Here is a 19,407-nt window from a genome sequence, read left to right on the forward strand (position 1 = left end):
GAGCAGATTGTCTGAGTGTTAAAATGACAGAGAATTCAAATGTCCTAACTCCTTTCACATATACATTCATTGTCAAGCTTTGCCCTCTCACACTCTGCTCCCAAAATAGTCTCATCTTGACCTATGGCAGAAGCTGAGACACAGTGGCCAACAGACAGGGGACACCTCCTTCATATGAGATCATCTATGAAGTACGCAACCTAAGTTCAATACCTTAAATTCAGGAAATTTAATATATGCTCCATTAAATTCTGTACATGAACTCAAGAAACGTGTGTTTTAAATTCATTTTTTTCTTTTTTTTAATTCATTTTTTCTTATCATAATGCTTTAAAGAAAGTAAATGAAAATAATCCCATTTTATACAAGGGAAAATTCCACACAAACTTCCACACAAGGGACAAGCTCCCCTCGGAGCCTCAGGTCCTGCTGCTCTCCTGTCCAGTCAAAATGCGCGACTCCCCACTCCATGAATCCCTGCTGCACTTCACCACCCCTATGCCTTTGCTCACACTACTCTTTTCCACTTTAAGCCCCTTCTCTTATCTTCTTGCCTCAACAATTCCCAGCCTCTCATGTTTCGCGCACACACACATACACACACACGCACGCACGTGTAAACACACAGCACACCATTGCCTGTTGAAATCATTCTTGTTCTCTATACAGGCAAGGTTCAACTCAAGAGTCACGACCTTCATTAATCTCTCCCAATCTTCCCCCACAACTGCGGCCAAAATTTATCTGTCCTGTCTCTGTGTAAGTAATGATTCCTTATGAGCATGTCAGGCCTCCGTCCCTAAAATGCAAGGCTCTGGAGAACAAGGTCTTGCTCACTGGCAAATCCCTAATTGTGCAGAGCACAGTGCTGTGAGTGCAGGAAGTGTTTCTGCTTTTTTTAATTGAAAAGTCTTTTCTTTTGTGAGTATGACAATACAGGAAATTACCATTAAACTCAAGTGAGAGTCTCCTATTTCTTTCTCTCACCTCTGTATTCTATTCTGCTCCGATGATGAAAAGTCTACTTCACTAGCCATTTATAAACATTAATTTTCTTTTAGTAGCTTGAACTGAGACAAGGAAAATGTGAATCACTTGCCTGATACCATGTATGTTTTTGATTGCATAGCTTATTTCTCTTCGTAATTCTTTTTCATTGAACTCCATCTGCAGATGCAAAATGAGCCACAGTTATGACACTTAATTCCTCTGAATAATAATATTGTTGAATATTAAAAAATGAGAAGAACTTGACTTCGTTATTAATAAATAGATACTCATGTCTTTCCTAACTTAAACCCAGATGGTCAAAACATCTGCTTATATAAAGTTCAAGGCAACATAGAACATTGGGGATTTCTGGGAGTTTTAGTGTAGTGGATTTTAACTCTATTATAGATAGGAGCACTATGCATAAAGGATGCCTTCTGGACATAAATCTGGCCATTCATATGAAATATACAATTCTTCATTCTTTTGCTGAATGTAATAAATGTATTCACAGACAAATGCATAAATAAGAGTGTCACCTGACATGCAACAGCGGTCCAGCTGTGCTGAGATTAACAATGGCTGTCTTTTCTCCCTGGCCGTTTTAACCACCTGCATTCAAGGCCTCTTTACAAGAGGAAATTAATATTTTTTTACCAATCCAATGTAGGATAGATGGCTGCAAAAAAATTTCCCAGAAGTTCTAGGTACTTTAAATTTATGTGGAATTAGGATCAAAGTGTCATGGAGCTTAGACCTAAAAGGGATATCAAGAGCACATTTGGTTCAGCCCCTGACTTCTGAGATTTGGCCTCTCCAGCTTCACTGTCTATCCATTTTCCCCCCTCACACTTTATACCATAGAACAATGAATTGCTTTAGTTTCCTACCTACACCCTGTTGCCCAGAGCTCAGCCTTTACTGTTCCTCCTTCTCTATCTGGAACAACCCCAGGCCCCAACCCCCTCCTGCTTGACTAGCTGCTCATCCTTCCAAACTCAGCTCAGAAGCCAGGCTCCCTCAAGCGCTCAGTCTGGGATTCGGGTCTGTAGGCCGTTTCCATAGCACCCTGTGCTGAAGTTTATCACTTTACTTAGCACGTTTTAATGAAACCATCTATTTACCCATTTTCCTCCCACACCAAGACATAAGCACCCTCCTCTGTATGTGAAACAAGTAGCAGAGTCCCTAATACTACTTAGCCGCCTAATGGGCAAGCCAACCTAAGCAGAGCTGAAATAAAACTCTCTCAGTTCATACCTCTACACAAACTCAGCTTTTGCTCAGTTTCCCTCATCTGATGGCCACTAACACTTGCTGTTGTACAAGCCAAGCCTTAGGAATCATCCTGAATCTTCTTTCTTGCATCCCCCATATCAACCCAAGCCCTACTGACCCTACCTCCAAAATCACAAATCCATCCACTTTCTCCATCCTCTCTCTGGGGCATTTTTAATGTGAAGCTAAAGAAGATTAAGGTTCAGGGCTTCTCTCTTACATAAGGACCTTCCAAGACCCCGTGCCTAACTGTGTGTTTATAATTTTGTATTCTTCTTCTTTAAGGCCGCCCGCCCCCCAACTGTATAAACTTTAGGCCCCACAGAAAGTGGATTCACTCCTGCTCTGGCCCTACTGTTTAACTCACCTTACTTGTCTCCCAAAATCAACTCTTGCCCCTTTAAGATCCAGCCTGCAAAGCGTTCTTTTAAAATCATCCACCAAATCAGGTCACACCTTTTCGTAAAACTACCCCCTAACTTCTCATTAGTAAATGCAAACACCTCACTGCAACCTGGAACGCCCTGCGTAAACTGGGCACTTCTTTCCTCTGAATTCATGGTGGACTCCCGCCCCCTCATCAGCTCTGCACCAGCCTCATCTGTCCTTCACCCACTGTACAGATGCTTGCTGTACAGCCTCGTCCTCAGCTGCTTACCCTGAATGACCCTCTTCCCCAAGATCCTTACAGCTGACCTCTTCATGCCATTCTGGTCATGCTTTAGATGTCCCCTACTCAGAAGGACCTTGCCTGAAACATCCCATCAAAAGTGGCTCACTCGGGGCACCAAGGTGGAGCAGTCAGTTAAGCTTCTGACCCTTGGTGTCGGCTCAGGTCATGATCCCAGGGTCCTGGGATCCAGCCCTGCATCAGGCTCTGCACTCAGAAGGGAGTCTGCTTGAGATTCTCTCTCTCCCTCTCCCTCTGCCCCTCCTGCTTATGCTGTCTCTCTCTCTCTGTAAAACAAATAAATCTTTAAAAAAAAGAAAGTGGCTCCCTCAACCCCTTTCTCTAACATTATGTTACATAATAACGTTTTATGTTTTCTTACTTTGTCTATTTGTAAAATTCTCTGTCTTTCCCCACCAGACAGTGCCTCTTTCTTGATCACTAGCACCTAGAATTTTGGCACAGAATAGGTGCTCAAGAAATATTTTTAAATTAATTAGACAACAAATAAACTTCATAGGAACTCAGTTAGTATTTGTTGAAATAATTTGAAATGTTGTTAGATCCCATTAAATAAATAAGATCAGAACCATCAGTAAGAAAATACTTCTCTCCTAAATTTTATCACCTGAGTATGAAGATTTTTGTTCAAAGATCTATCTCAGTCCTATACCACTCCCATAACATTTTATGAACAGTTATATAGAACAGAACATGGAAATGAAGTGAAAGGAAAAAAAAATAACATTTGGTACAAACCTTTACTATCTCAAAAGGAAAGCGTTCGTGGAATATACGATTGATTTTAGCCCCTCCTGAGAGCTCCAGGGTATCTACTTGATCCCCTGACCCTTCAATTCTCTTCTCGAAGTCCACAGCAAATTGCTGAACCATCCTATAATTGTGAAAGAGAAGTAAATTCTAGTTACAAGGCTTTGCATTTTTCATTTTAATTTACTATGTGAGCCCTTAGAATCCTTTTCCTAGTGTTCTTACTGGCACCTACTGGCAGAATGAGCACTGCATTCTATTCAGCACTCGAAAATGTAATTATATGACATAGATGTTAGGAAGATTTATTTTAGGCAGTTAATTAAAATACATAGCATAAATATCTGTGTCATTAGATGCATTCTGTCCATTTAATTGAAACCATAAAGTGGTATTTAAAAATACTTAAATTAGGAATTAAAGTTAAACAGTAAAACTTTACATAAAAGAGTCAAAATGCCCCTCGGTTCCTATGACACCACATTCGCCTAGTGTTCTAACTGCTCCCGATGAGCCCCCTCTTACTCTGTGAGCTCCTCTCCTCCCCGCCCCCAGCATCACAGACAATGCAAACTGGTGACCCCCATCCCCCTCTACAACTAGCTCTAGCCTTCTTTTTCAATGATTCCCCACAATTGGATAATAAAATTAAAACTCCTTAACCCATCACGCAAGATTCTCCATGGTCTGGCCCTGTATGCTCCATCTCTCACTACTCATCCACACACCTTCTAAGCCAACCAGAAAGAAGCTATGCCCAGGTCCCTGCATGCACCATGTCTCTGTGCTTGTACATCTGTTTTCCCTTCTGCCTCTTGCTTCCCTGCCTGGCTAATTTTTATCTGTCCTTCAAGACCCAGTTCAAGCAATAGTTTTTCCAGGAAACTTTCCACGGTCCTATCTGCCACACTCCTTATTGCTCCTTGTTCCTTCAGCTTATTTTCCTTGTTCCTTCAGCTTATTTTCAGCACAGCACTTAGCAGAGTCCATCACTCTTGTTCACCTATCAGTCTCTCTCCTAAGGGCAAGGACCACACATTTTATTTATCTCCCACTGCCTAATATATGAAAGGTACTCAGTAACTTCAATGAAGGGATGAGTTGCCTTAAAGTAGTTGGTAAAAACCAAAGAAATATCTTACAGGGGGAAAATAACAACCTACTTGCATTTTCTATTGTTAGATGTAGAAACTCTAATTTTGGCATGCTGGTACTACTTTCAAATTCAAAATTCAACAGGAAAAATTTCAAACCATCTAAGATTTGTATCCCTGATTCTCTTTCATCAAAATCCTGGATGAATTAAAACTGCAAATTAGGCCAGAAAATTCAGAATACAATCTGATGTAGCTATGTTTATGCCTGTGCCCATGTTAATCTAATTTTTAACCACCTGAGAAGGTATATACAAGAGAAAGCACTGAAAGACTGGGAAATTTTAGGAAATTTACCTCCAGCCTATACTCCAGCCTCCAGGCCCACTACAACAAGCTGTAAACAATCTGACACTATTCTCTTGGCCTCCTCATCCACCTGACAAACTCTCCCCATACATTAGGTTCTCATTAAAGTATCTTTTCCTCTGTGAACTCACAACCTTCCTCACCTGTAACTGCTTCCTCATCTGGGCTCCCTTAACAGTTTATACTTACCAGAAACATAGCATTTATCAGATTTTAATACAGTTAGTTGCTTATATGTCTGTTTCCCTTGCTCCTCTGTGGCCTCTTCTTGAGGGCAAAAGTCTTATTCATTGTTGAATCTCTAGTAGATAGCACAGAGCCAGACACAAGTCGAACACAAAGAGCTAAGAGGAAGGCAAGAAGAGAGGCGGGTGGAAAGAGGGGGAGAAGGAAACCAGAGAGGGAGGGAGGAAGAGAGGAAGGAGCTGATCAGCCCCCTACAAGGGAAGAATCCAGATGTGGAAAATTCTGTAATCTGAATCCAATGGAGTCACAGAGGCAAGCGTAGTATTTGTAAGGAGAGTAGTTTCAGTTGGAAGTTAAGATGATGACCTAGGGCCTAAACAGAAATAGCTTTCTTTTCTCTGTAACTTGAAGAGTTTTTATAGGAGCTTAACCAAAGCCAAGAATAAAAAGATAAACTAGGGAAGAGTTGAATCTAAGAAAAAATTCTTTCCTCTGTATGATTCTATATTTTTAAATGAGGAAATGTAAGATGTTACATTAAATTTTTACTTAAATAATTTGAGCATTTAGAAATAGCTCCACAAAGAAAGGAATTTTGTCATGCATTTTGAACACCAAATTAAGGGCACCTTGATTGCAAGGCTGCACAGGAAGAAAGGGACCATAAGAGGTGGCAAGCACCATCCCTGGAAGTGGATTTGGGATGCCCTGGAAGATCAGCTGGGCGGAGGGTCTTCTGGTTGACAGGGACCTGAGGTAAGCTGCAGCAGAGGGGTAGAGGGCAGATAAGGCTGGGAGGGGCAAAAAAAAGGAAGAAAGATAAAAGACATAAGGAGCTGGCAATTCTCTAATGACTCTGCTGTCCTACCAAGACCCCTCAGGGATACACCTAGTAATCCAAGGATAAGATGGGAAGATCATGGAGGAGTAAGAAGATACTTGGTAGTTTTCACATTTGTGTTTTTAAAGAGCTACATTAAAATCATTACCAAAAAGGGTAAAAAGATACTTAAATGTGGCTTTATTGTCCATTCTTTAATTATGAAAGCCGTGGTTCTCATTCCCCTGAAAAATGTACACAGATAAATCCCATGAAATGACTGACACAAGAAGATAATAAGTACGAGTGACCTTGGTAGAAACAGTTGTACAAGACAGATGACACTTTTGACAGGAGCTGTGTCCACTTCTAAAGACTAAGAGCAAAAACCCTGCTGAGTTATCACTATTGGGTATTGGTGATATCACTATCACTCATTTACGGAATCCAATTATCAAAGCGCAAGGAAACTGGGCACGGGGATGGGCAACTGGTTCAATCTATAGTAACAGAATAAGATCAACGATGATTCTTCAAGAACACATAAAGACTCGAGGTTCATTGTATAACATAAACAAAGTCTTGTACACATTACGTGCTTTTTCTAGAAAATAGCACGACAAAGAGGCTAAGGCAAAAGCAAACTGAAGAAATGAGTTTCAAATGCTGAACAAGGGAGGGCAAGAGGACTCACTGCAGCAATGCCTTGGTCTTCCTGGTGGGGTCCTCTGGCTTGAAGTTTCTGTAGGCTTCCACTTCATGTTCTATGGAGAGCAACTGTCCCTGTATCTTGTTCCTGAAGTTTGGCAGGGTATCTCGAATGTGGTTGGTAAGTTGCTGAATAAAACAAAACAAAATCGTGTAGATGTAACAGATGAAAGATGAACTCAGGAGACAAAAATTGATGTTCCCTGTTTTCCTAATCGTTTAAAACTTAGAAATCATATGCGTATATACATTTGAGACTGACTAACTGTGTAGGGAAATCATGAGAAGCAGCTCCAACTCTCTCCTGGCCTTAAGGAGATGTTCAAAATTCCTTCAACTGGAGTCACTCACTTGGGCTACCTCTTTATGCCTGGCTGGAAATACCCTGTTAAAATGCACCTACTAATGTTACTCCGAAGGCTGCCTAATGACACTTTGGCATGAATTGATCTATCAGGTTACCTAGACTGTAGAAAGGAGCCTTAAGTTGGACTGTGGCTAGAAATGAAGAAATTGGAGTTACAGGTGCTGCCGGACATTTCAGGACCACCCTATGGAACTGTAGGTACCTGTCAGCTGTCCACTTCCTCTCCATTCTGCAGCTCAGACAGACGCTTCCTCTTGCCCTGCCTCTAGGCATCAGTCCAGCGGTGCTGGTTCACATCATGGGCTTATTCCTTCAGCAGTTTGCATATGAAAGTTCCATGACTAGCAAAGGAAAACACTCTCTCTCTCTCTCTGCTGTTGACATCTCTACTTAACCATCCACTTGGCAATTCCACTGAGATCATCTGCTGGCGCCTCAAGCTCAGCAGGATGAAAAATTCTCTAAGAGATTGTCTACAAGTACATGATTAAGAACAAAGGTGGGGGCGCCTGGGTGGCTCAGTCAGTTAAGCGTCTGCCTTCGGCTCAGGTCATGATCCCAGGGTCCTGGCATCGAGCCCCACATTGGGCTCCCTGCTCAGCGGGAAGCCTGCTTCTCCTTCTCCCACTCCCCCTACTTGTGTTCCCTCTCTTGCTGTGTCTCTCTCTGTCAAATAAATAAATAAAATCTTTAAAAAAAAAAAAGAACAAAGGTGGGATATAAACCCAGATTGGCTAGCTCTCTGCCGTATGTTCTTTCTATTACAATGCAGTTAAACAAAAGTCTGAATTAAAAGAAAAAAAGAGAAGGAAAGGAAGGAAGGAAGGAAGGAAGGAAGGAAGGAAGGAAGGAAGGAGGAAGGAGGAAGGAAGGGAAAGAGAAAGAAAGAAAAAGAAAGAAAGAAAGAAAGAAAGAAAGAAAGAAAGAAAGAAAGAAAGAAAGAAAGAAAGAAAGAAAGAAAGAAAAAGAAAGAAAGAAAGAAAGAAAGAAAGAAAGAAAGAAAGAAAGAAAGAAAGAAAGAAAGAAAGAAAGAAAGAGAAAGAAAGAAAGAAAGAAGAAAAGGTAATCTTCTTGAACTGGTGAAGTAATAAACTTGAATCAAAAGAAAGAGAACATAAACTTCACAGAAATGCATGAAAAAGAATAATAAATTAAAAGGGGAATAAATACCCAGACTGACTGAAGAAATCATTCTAAATCTTTAATGTTTATCAGAGATTACCTGGATGTATCTATTCAATATATCTATAGTTATTTAAATGTTAATAGTTCATAACTATATTAGACCTTCACCCACAGTTATGACTTATGTTATTCCCCAGCATGCTGTTGTTATGGCTCTGAAGCAGAAAACAAAAGAATGGAGAGGCCTGCATTCCCAGTAGCAACATCACAAACCCCCAAGTCTAAGAGCAACAGTAACCATGAGAAACCAGTAGCCACTTGTCTGCCATATGAGGGGTAAATGATAAAAATACATGGTTTCCACCTTTTGCTTCTCAGATATCTCAACAGCAAAGCAACACTGCGGACCACTCTTGGCTTTCTAAAATAGTTCTTTCCTCAGCTTTCGTGACCCTAGTTCCTCTCAGTTTTCTCCTAACCTTTTGGATGTACCTTCTACATCTCCTTTGCCAAGTCATCCCCCTCCACCAGACCTGTAAATATCAATATTCCTCCAATCTGAGTCTTAACCTTCTTCTTCTTTGTTCACTCTCTGTTCCTCCTAAAGTAATCTTATTCCACTCATAGCTTTAATAAATATTCAAACGCCTGTAGCTACCAACGTGTTATCTACAGACCAAACTTCTAATCTTTGCTGCAGGCATACATATTAGACCATGGACTTTACTTCTCTTACATGTGCCAATGACACCTCAACCTCAGCAAGTCTGAAATCAAACACCTAATCTTCCTTTCAGGGTTCTCCATCTCGGTGACTTCATAACAATATGGGAACTCGGAGTGCATCCTTGACTTCACCTCTCCATCACCCACCAGAGCTAATCTACCATGAAGTTCTCGATTTTCCTAAACATTTCTCAATTCTGCTTTATTTTTCATCTTCACTGGCCCTAACCAAGACCAAGCTACCATTATTTCTCACTTTGACTCCTAACTTCTCATGTCTAGTCTTGATTTTTTTTTAAGATTTTATTTATTTATTTGACAGACAGAGACACAGCGAGAGAGGGAACACAAGCAGGGGGAGTGGGAGAGGGAGAAGGAGGCTTCCTGCGGAGCAGGGAGCCCGATGCGGGGCTCAATGCCAGGACCCTGGGATCGTGACCTGAGCCGAAGGCAGACACTTAACGACTGAGCCACCCAGGTGCCCCTCTATTCTTGATCTTATCTGCAACCACCATGAACATTTTTAACACACAGATATGATTGTGTAATTCCCCTATTCAGATGCCTTAAATGACTCACTCCCCACTGCTCTTAGGATAAGAACAAAAATCCTTAACTTGCCTACAAACATTATAGGATCCAGCCTCTGCCTACTTCTCCAAATTCATCTCTTATAACTCACTCCCTCATTCCCTGCCCTCCAGCCATAATGACTCAAAAATGTCATGTTCTGTTCCAGTTTTCGCCATAGAAACTGGCCTTCAGGGCCAGAGGTATTGGTGCACATTGAATCAGCCATAAAAGTATCCTAGTGTCAAACAGTATGAAGATCCCTAAAGCAATAAAAAAGAAAGTGATTATCCAAGAAATGAGAGATCTTCAGTACAAAATCCATTCAGTTTTCAGTCAACCAGAATCCAATTATGTCATAATTTAGGGGTCATTTGTATAACCAAATGGCCAGTCACATTCTTTCTATTTTTCTAGTATTCACAACCTAATTTATTTCCAACTTTATCTTCCTAATCATCTTAGTGATTTTTCTCTAAGAATTTTTCAGTTTGTGTTTTTCTTAGACCAATACAGGCATGAGAGCAGTAATCTAAAAAGAGTTTTACCAATACTAAATATATTGGTAGAATATTATGGTTTTTGTGTGGCAAACCAATGTTCCTTCTCTAAAATATATTCATGTTTGTTAAATGACACAACCACAGCACCACCTCATGGCTTCTAAATACTCATCTACCCTAATTAAAAAGCACAAACTTTACATGAGTTTGTGTTATGTCACATAAAATAGAAGTATAATACTGCTTTTTTATTTTCTAAAACTTCTTCAATTGTTTTGCCTAAAGGGTTCGGGTCCAATGTCACAAGTAGCCTGCTATTGTATTAGTCTCTACTGATACCTTCTAGGAGCAAACAATCAGAACTTTCGATAATGACTTGATTGGTTGACTGTTAAAGTTCATAAATAAAAGTTAAAGCATATCTTATGATTCTATTTGTGAGAAAAGCTGCTGGCCACTTTGAGTCAATATAATCAAAACTCAAGGAGTGGACCTGCATACACTGAGGATGATGCTTAACTTCCCTAGGAGATGAAAAATATGTTACCAAGTAAGTGCACTGAGGTTTTATGCAAGAAGGAAGTAAGGGCATGGAATGTGGGAAGACAGAGGCCCAAGTCTTGTCTGTGCAGGGAAAAGGGTTATCTGGAAAAACTTCTTAAATGAATGGAGATCAATGATTGCTTATAAGGATTTGTTATTTTCAAGAATTTAAATTAAGGAACAAATCGATCCTAAACAAAACCATAAAGAAATTTTAAAAAGAAATCTTACCTAACCATAACAGATGGACATTTTAAAAACAAATCCCAAGAAATCAACCCTTCAGAGACACACAACCTTAATTTCTTAAGATAACTACATATTCTGAGTAAAATGGGTGCTAATATATACCCTTATTCACTGTTCCTAAATAAGCGTATTTCTGCTCTGAGCAGTGTACTTTCAATAACATTAAAGTAGATTCTACTCACTGAGAATAGTAACAGTGTGCAACTAAGTATTCACATTCATTTTTTAATTCCTATCATTTAAGCTGAATGTCTTATTTTGGAAAAAATGAACATTAAAATGAGAAATATGAATTCCAATAGTCACTTGTATATTTCATAACTGTTCTTGTTGCTTGAGAAAACGTCTTTACCTGATTAAGGACCTTCTGCAGGTGTGGGGTCCCCATCCGATCAGCAATATGTCTATAAGCCGGGTGCGAGAGAAAAAATTTCCTTTCGGCCAACATGGCGGCCTTAATGTCCTTCTTCCCATCTATATCCTTCTGGCTTCTGTTTACCACCCCCACATAACCTGAAACAGAACACATACAATGTGGTTTGGGACCCTTGTTGTTTATTCTGGGGAGATTTCAAGGCTCTCAAACAGGCTGAATAAGAAAAGCAAAATTATTTTTAAGGGCTGAAGAATTGAACCCTTTATAAAACTCAATTTGAGACATCAGTATTTAACAAAGGCTGGCTGATGTGGCTAATGACACTTTTTTTAGCATTAACACAATAATGTCTTTTGCCCGTTAAAAAGCTCTGTACATTTTAATACAGTGTGTCCCTTAGCAGCTGTGTTATATGATGGGCAAGTTAGTCACACTTAAAACAGCACAGTATATGTTTATGCAGTCTGTGATGAATATTTATATCCTCCCTTCAAGCTCCTTCCTTTTCCTGCTTTCTTATTCCTGTTATTTTAAGGAATAGTTCTCCCTTTGGATCATTTTTAACTATATCATTTGGGAATGTTATGCCATTCCAGAAAAAGTATAACTAATCATAAATACATTCCTCATAACTGTGAAGGCATAAAACCAAGCTTCGCATTGGTTTCCCAATTGTTTCTCTGCCACATCATCAAAGGAAGTCCTGTATAGGACACGGTACGTTACCCCTGCGAAGAGGCAGCAGCTTGTTCTCTAGAACCTCCCTGGCATCTGTTCCTTCATCCATAAGATCCAATTTGGTGATGACTCCAATGGTTCTTAAACCTGAATCAAAAACAAACCCAGTATTACATAGTTTGCAGAAGACTAACAAATTTTAGAGACATACATGTCCCCATGCTAAATGCAGACACTCATATTTCTGGTCCTTTTCCTGCTCCTCTCTGTCTCACTTTGTTTTCTAATCCACTGCTACCCCAGTCTGGTGAGTTTTGATGTGATGAGAAGGAGAGTTGTAAAACCACCCATACGTAAGGTAACTTTCACTTCAAGAGAGAAAAAACCAAATAGGTATATCACCACAATAATTTTAAACACATGCATTTATTTTTGTACCATGCATACATGGAAATTATACCCTTAAAATTTTCCTCCAAGGTACTGTACACAATATGGGTGCTTTAATTTTTTTATGTATTACCTTATTGAAAATAAATAAACAAGTAGGACCAATGAAGAGAGTGTGTCATAAACCAAAGCTTATTATTGATCCAGTTCTAAGCACTTGACAAATAAGAAGAAGAAAATTAGGTATAGGATAGTGTCATCACCAAAAACAAAGTTTCAAGTCTCATAGCATTCACTGTTCATTAGAAAAAGATATATGACTTAATGGAAGAAGACCAAACTAAGAGTCCTGACATTTGGATTCTAGTCTCAAGGCAAGTCACCTAACTCTCTTCTCTGGGCCTCAGTTTTCCTATCCGTAATATAAAGAGTTGGAAACGATAATCTCCAAGGTACCTTTCAGTAATAAAACAATATAAAAACCTAGACACTTTATGTAGCACATCAGATACCTCACCTTTGCCCATTGTTTTCTTCAGTAGATAAAATGAACAACGTTTGCCTAGTGATTCATATTTTTTTTGAAGATTTTATTTATTTGACAGAGAGAGACACAGCAAGAAAGGGAACACAAGCAGGGGGAATGGGAGAGGTTGAGAAGCAGACTTACGGCCGAGCAGAGAGCCCGACACAGGGCTCTATCCCAGGACTCTGGGGTCATGACCTGAGCCGAAGGCAGATGCTTAATGACTGAGTCATCCAGGCGCCCCTCGTGATTCATATTTTTAAGTGCATTTCTTTGGACATGATAAATTGAACACACACCTTTATCTTTTTACCTGAAACCACTCTAAAATGGCTAATATTTATTAGGCCAGCTATGGTTTTACATGCTTTACATGTCTTAAATCATTTACTCTTAAAAAGGTTAAATCGTTTAATCTTAAAAAGGACTCCAACTCTATTTTTTTTTAAGATGAGGAAACTAAGGCAGAAAGAGATTAAGTAACTTTCCCAAGGTCATACAACAGGTGGGTCTAGGCATCCAGAGCCCATGCTTTTAACCAATATACTGCCTACTGAAATACAAAGAATTTTAAAAATAAAAAAGGCTTAAACCAAGAAAGTAAAGAAAATGGGAGAGGACAGAAGAAATATGTTGAAACTGTAAACCCAGCAGGATAACTGCTAACTAAATTAACAGACTAGAGAAACAGAAAAACTGCATCCAAGAAAGCCAACAACCAAAGCCCAGAAGCTGGATAATTTACATCACAGCCTCTCTAAAAGGTTGAGGGAGACCAATAGCTCTGACAATAATGGACAGTAGTGGGGGCAGTTGAGGTTGAAAACAAGAGCGCTGGATGAAAGCAGTGAGATTTCCATGGATAACATAGCTAGGAGTCACCCTGGCTCAACCTGGCAGGAGAGTGCAAGGTCTACTCTCTGGAAACACTGAACTATGGAAAACTGCACTAATGGGCACCTGGCCCAGTTAGAGGGCATCAGGTATTAAAAGAGAGTGATTAAGTGAAATTCCACATACTGAATAGCAAGACCTCTCTGCCCAGTCCAGTTTAAGAAAAAGCTGGCTGGTAGAATTTAACCCTCCAAGCAGGAGATTGGAAAAACTCTGTCTGGGGATATTAACCATTCTTAGAGGGAAACATAGATATTAAAATTCAGAGGAACTCCAATTAAAACAGCCCAATAAATCAACATACTGTGAAGCCTGTAACTCATTTAGTCAAGCACACCCACACAGAGTTTCCTGTTAATATTTCACTTTTAAATATAAATCAGTAAGTGCAGATTACCAATTGTTATCATACAAAATTATTACAATATTAATATAATATAAATAAAATACTATATTCCCCATAACTGACTTATTTATTTTAGCATTCTGTGATGTATATAATTGTAGAACCACTATATTGTATACCTGAAGTTAATACAATATTGTATGTCAACCATGCTTCAGTAAAAAATAAAAATTTTTAAAAATTATTTTAAATGTGAATGGATAGCCAAGGAGAGTCTCTGAGACCAAAACAAATAAATATTGTAAAACAGAACTGAAGAAAACAAAAATAATACAAAATATAGAAAAAAACTTTATCATTTTTATTAATATCCTCAGAGAGAAAGGAGAGGTCATTGCATCCATGGAACAAGAATAGAATGTCATAAAAGGAAACATTCAAACAAACAAAAGGAATTCTCGGTAACAAAATATGAGAGTAGAAATTTTTTAAAAAATGTTAGTAAAATGGGTGGAGTACAAAGTTAGAAACTCTTCCAGAAAACAAAAGAAATAGAAGTAAATAACAGAAAAGGAAAAACTTGTTTGAAACTAGAGAAATAGGGGCACCTGGGTAGCTCAGTTGGTTAAGCATTCGACTTTTGGTTTTGGCTCCGGTCATGACCTCAGGGTCATGAGATCGAGCCCTGTGTCAGGTTCTGTATCCAGTGCAGAGTCTACTTGAGATTCTGTTTCTCCCTGTCCCTCTCCCCCTCCCCTGTTCTCTAACTCATTCTCTTTCTCTCTCTCAAATAAATAAATAAACCTTAAAAAAAGAGAGAGAAATAATGCAGAAGATCCAATATCTGAATAATTGGCATTCCAGAAAAACAGAGAAGATGAAACAGAAATAGTTGGGGGGCAATACTATTCAAGAAAATATTCTATAAGTGAAAGATTAATTTATGTATTGAATAAATCCATCAAGTGTCCAACGTAATATGAAAAACACACACACAATATGGCATAGCAGTATAAGATTTCAAAACACTAGGAACAAATAAAATATCCTAATAAGCTCCCAAAGAAGTTAAGAAAAGAAAGTGACAAAAAAAGTTTGGAAAATCATTATAGCATCAGTCTTCCCAGCAACAAACTAGAAACTAAATTCAATAGAGTGCTGTTTTCAAAATTCTGAGTGAAAAAATTATTTCTAGCCTAGAATTCTAAACTATCGATAAATGTGACAGTAGAAAAAGATATTTTCAGACTTGCAAAAATCTCAAAATATTTTACCTCCCTTTCTCTTTCTTTGGAAACTACTAAAGGATGTGTTCCACCAAACATGGAAAGCAAACTAACAAAGAAGTAAATAAGAGATCCAGGAAGCAAGAAATGTAATAACCAAAAAATGAAGGGAATTTTCAGGATGGTGTAGATCTCAGTACTAGGCCAGAAGAACAATCAATATCTATTTGAATGAGAAGGCACAGATTATTGAAGAGATATATTTCCCCACTAAGAAAAAAATGAAAGTGCTAGAACACCTAATGCCTAAGATTTTTGAAGATATTAAGAGATTTAGACTCCTAGAGGAGAGGCTGAGAATGCACTGGTGATGAATATTGAGAAGACTGCAAACAGAAAGAAAGACAACTATCAACCTCAAAGACAGCAATATCATGTAAGAAGGAAAACGTAATCATAATTTACACAGGACTCAGCTGCGAATGATATCTTCAGAATCATAAATATTTAAATATAATTATATTAGTAGAACATGGGAGGGTAAGTGTATATATGTATGGTTAGTATATGTGGTTATGGGAGAGAGATAGAAGACAGCTAAATTCTTCTCTACAGTAGGAAGTCAAAAGTGAAAATAAAAAATAAAAAATCAAGAAATAGTAGTATGAACAGGTTACACAGAAATATGGAGGTAAATACCAAAAGAAAGCCAAAAGTGATAGCCTCTGGAAATCAGTAATCAAGAGTCAGGAGGAGTGCGTAAGGGACCAATAGTTTTTGTTAAAAGCCTTTGGGACTGATTTTTAAGCATGTATGTTTATAACATTAATAAAAATAAAAGTTCAATTTTAAAAGTGTTCTCTTTACTACTCCTTTATTTCTGCAAAGGCAAAGAAATCTATGCTTAGTGGTATACCAGAAATGGCAACGGAGATTATTTTCTTTTCACATTTAGTTATACAAATAGGCAGCTTAAAATAATCAATGAACTCCTGCTGGCATACTAGAGACCTACACTGACAAATCTCAAAAAGCCATTGCCAGAAGAGATTCAAAGGCAACGTGCTTTAAAAGCACTTCACTGGTAATCTAAAGACTCAGATAAATATAATAGAGACCATGTATTGAGTCCTGATTATGTACTGGGCATAAACTTGAAACAACTCTATGAGTGGGTACCCTTATTTTCTCAATTACACAGACCAGGAAAGTGAGATTTGGAGAGGAAAAGCATGCTTACCTAAAAGCTTGCAGCCTGTAAGGTGTGGAATCCAGGCAACCTAATTCCATTTTTAATCACTATATTTTTCTGCCACCCAATTCTTAGCTAGATTCTACAAGTGATTAGGTCTGTTATTTGGCAAGTTAGTTACATCATCTGGGCCTGTTGATCTACATATAGAACCAAAAGATTAACTAGATGTCTCTTTCAAGTCCAGAATTCTGGGAAAGAAAACAATTTCCAGATTTAGAAGAGGTTTATACAATAAGTAAAGAGTAATTTAATACAATTCTTGTCCTCCAACTAAAAGGAAAATAAAAATAAAGAGCTAATAAATAATGTGTGATACTGTATTTCAATTATGTTTCTTCAGCAAAGAATAGCCAGAAATGATGAATGCTGATGAATCCTGACAAAGACCTTGAAAAGACATACAAGGCACTTCCAAACTGATTCTTATATAGCATAGAGGCTAACAGCACTCACTCGAGGATCAGATTTTTTCGGTTCAAACCCATCAGTGCCTCTTATTAGCTCCAAGACATTAGTTTCCTCATCAGGGCATGACAGGGTGGCTCAGTTGGTTAAGCATTTGCCTTTGGCTCAGGTCATGATCCCAGGGTCCTGAGATCGAGACCCCCCTTGGGCTCCTTGCTCAGCGGGGAACTGCTTCTCCCTCTGCATGCCTCTCCCTGTGCTTGTGAGCTCTCTCTCTCTCTCTCTCTCTCTCTCTCTCTCTCTCTCTCTGACAAATAAATACATAAAATCTTTAGTTTCCTCACCAGGTGTAACCACATCAATAGCATAATCATCCGTCACAGTTTATATTTGATGTCTGGGATAATTATTAATTGCATCCCCTTTAACTCTCGAAAGACTTCCAGCAGAAGAATAAGTTATACGTTCGCTCTAATTCATCAATAAAATGAGAAAATAACAAATCTATGTTTTAAAATTAAATAACAGACCTTCCACTTACTGGTGCAACATGTAAGAAGATTTGAAGTTGCCCCTGTGTCTTAACAAGTAGACAACTGAAAAACTCAACAAGCCTTCTTAGATTCTTCAGAGAAATGAGGTCACAGGACAAACCACTGCTCCCCAAATTTGGAGAGGCATATAGGTAAATCCAGAAAATCATAACTTATGGAAGCAGAAACACACAAGCAGGAATTCCTATGGGAACCAGCGCCTAAGAAGGAAAACCTAAACTGTAATTGATAAATTTCTGGAAACTCAGGGAGTTAAAAAGTCTAGGAGGTCCAAGTCATAGGGAGCATCCATTTTTTTGTGGGTTTGGTCTCCAGGAGCTCACCCCACCCAAGTTCTCATAGTGAATATCTGAAAAAAAAAAATCCCCTTGTGCTTCAGACAGGGGGATGAAACAAACAACCTGATTTAAAAATGGGTAAAAGACCTGAACAGGTACCTCAACAAACAAGATGTACAAATGGCAAGTATGTATATGAAAAGATGTTCCACATCATTGTTCAATAGGGAATTGCAAATTAAAATAATAGTGAGGTATCACTGAACACCTATTAAAATTGCCAAAATCCAAAACACTGACAACATCAAAGGCAGCAAGGTTATAGAGTACCAAGAACACCCATTCATTGCTATTGAGATTGCAAAATGGTACAGACATTTTGGAAAATAGTTTCTTACAAAACTAAATATACCCTTACCATGTGATACAGTAATTGTACTCTTTGGTATTTACTCAAAGGAATTGAGAACATGTCCACACAAGAACTTGCACACAATTGTTTATAGCGGATTTACTTTTAATTGCCAAAACTGGAAAGCCACCAAGATGTCCTTCCATACATAAATAGATAAATAAAACTGTGGCACAGCCAGACAATGGAATATTATTCAGTGCTGAAAATAAATGAGCTATCAAACCATAAAAAGACAAGGAGGAAATTTAAATTCATATTTCTAAGTGAAAGAAGCCAATCTGAAAAAGCTACAAAGTTTATGGTTTCAACTATATGACATTCTAGAAAAGGCAAAAGTATGGAGACAGTAAAAAGCTTAGTGGCTGCCAGGGGTTAGGGAAGGCAAAGATAAAAAGGTGGAGTACAGAGTATTTTTAGGGCAGTGAAAATTATTCTATATGGTATTACAATGATGGATACATAACATTCCACACTTGTCAAAACCCACAGAATGTACACCACCAAGAGTGAACCCGAATGTCAACTATGAACTTTGAGTAATAATGATAGATCAGTTCTAGGTTCATTGATTATAACAAATGTACAACTCTGGTGTGGGATGTTAATAGTTGGGGAGCTTGTGCATGTGGGGACAGAATGTACATGGGAACTCTCTGTACTTTCCACTTAAAATTGCTCTAAAAAATTAAAATCTATTAATTAAAGACAATTAAATAACATTATACATGTAAAGTACTTGGTACATAAAAAAAACACCCAGTAAATGAAAGTTGCGATCTCATTAACTTTGATTCTCACCATGCCTCCCACTCTACTCCAATCCTAAACTCCAGTCACACCCAACAAGTTGCACTTCTCCCATGTAACCATGCAGTTCTTGGGCTATCTTTATAACAATGCCGCTCAGCTCTAAATATCCTTTCCTTCCCTTCTTTTTTTGATCAACTCAAACCCATTCTTCCTTTTTTCATCATTTTATTTTATTTTCATCATGGTAAGTACACTCTTTAATTCCCATACCCTACTTCACTCATCCCTCCACCCCCCTCTCCTCTAGTAACCATCAGTTTGTTTTCTATAGATAAGAGTCTGATT

The 19,407-nt window shown here is 38.5% G+C and overlaps 1 protein-coding gene across 8 annotated transcripts in view; it reads right to left on the minus strand.

Moving 5' to 3' along the window:
* DNM3 (dynamin 3) overlaps positions 1 to 19,407 on the minus strand; it is a 585,110-nt gene that overhangs the window by 363,949 nt on the left and 201,754 nt on the right. For all 8 annotated transcript variants that reach the window (XM_027613359.2, XM_027613356.2, XM_027613361.2 and 5 more), the window contains exons 5-9: positions 12,072 to 12,170; positions 11,322 to 11,482; positions 6,873 to 7,015; positions 3,698 to 3,833; positions 1,100 to 1,167 (exon numbers count right to left, since the gene is read on the minus strand). In XM_027613359.2, the coding sequence (XP_027469160.1) occupies positions 1,100 to 1,167; positions 3,698 to 3,833; positions 6,873 to 7,015; positions 11,322 to 11,482; positions 12,072 to 12,170 (607 nt within the window). The remainder of the gene's footprint in view (positions 1 to 1,099; positions 1,168 to 3,697; positions 3,834 to 6,872; positions 7,016 to 11,321; positions 11,483 to 12,071; positions 12,171 to 19,407) is intronic.

This window comes from Zalophus californianus, chromosome 10 (assembly GCF_009762305.2).
Source record: "Zalophus californianus isolate mZalCal1 chromosome 10, mZalCal1.pri.v2, whole genome shotgun sequence".
Lineage (NCBI taxonomy): Eukaryota > Metazoa > Chordata > Mammalia > Carnivora > Otariidae > Zalophus > Zalophus californianus.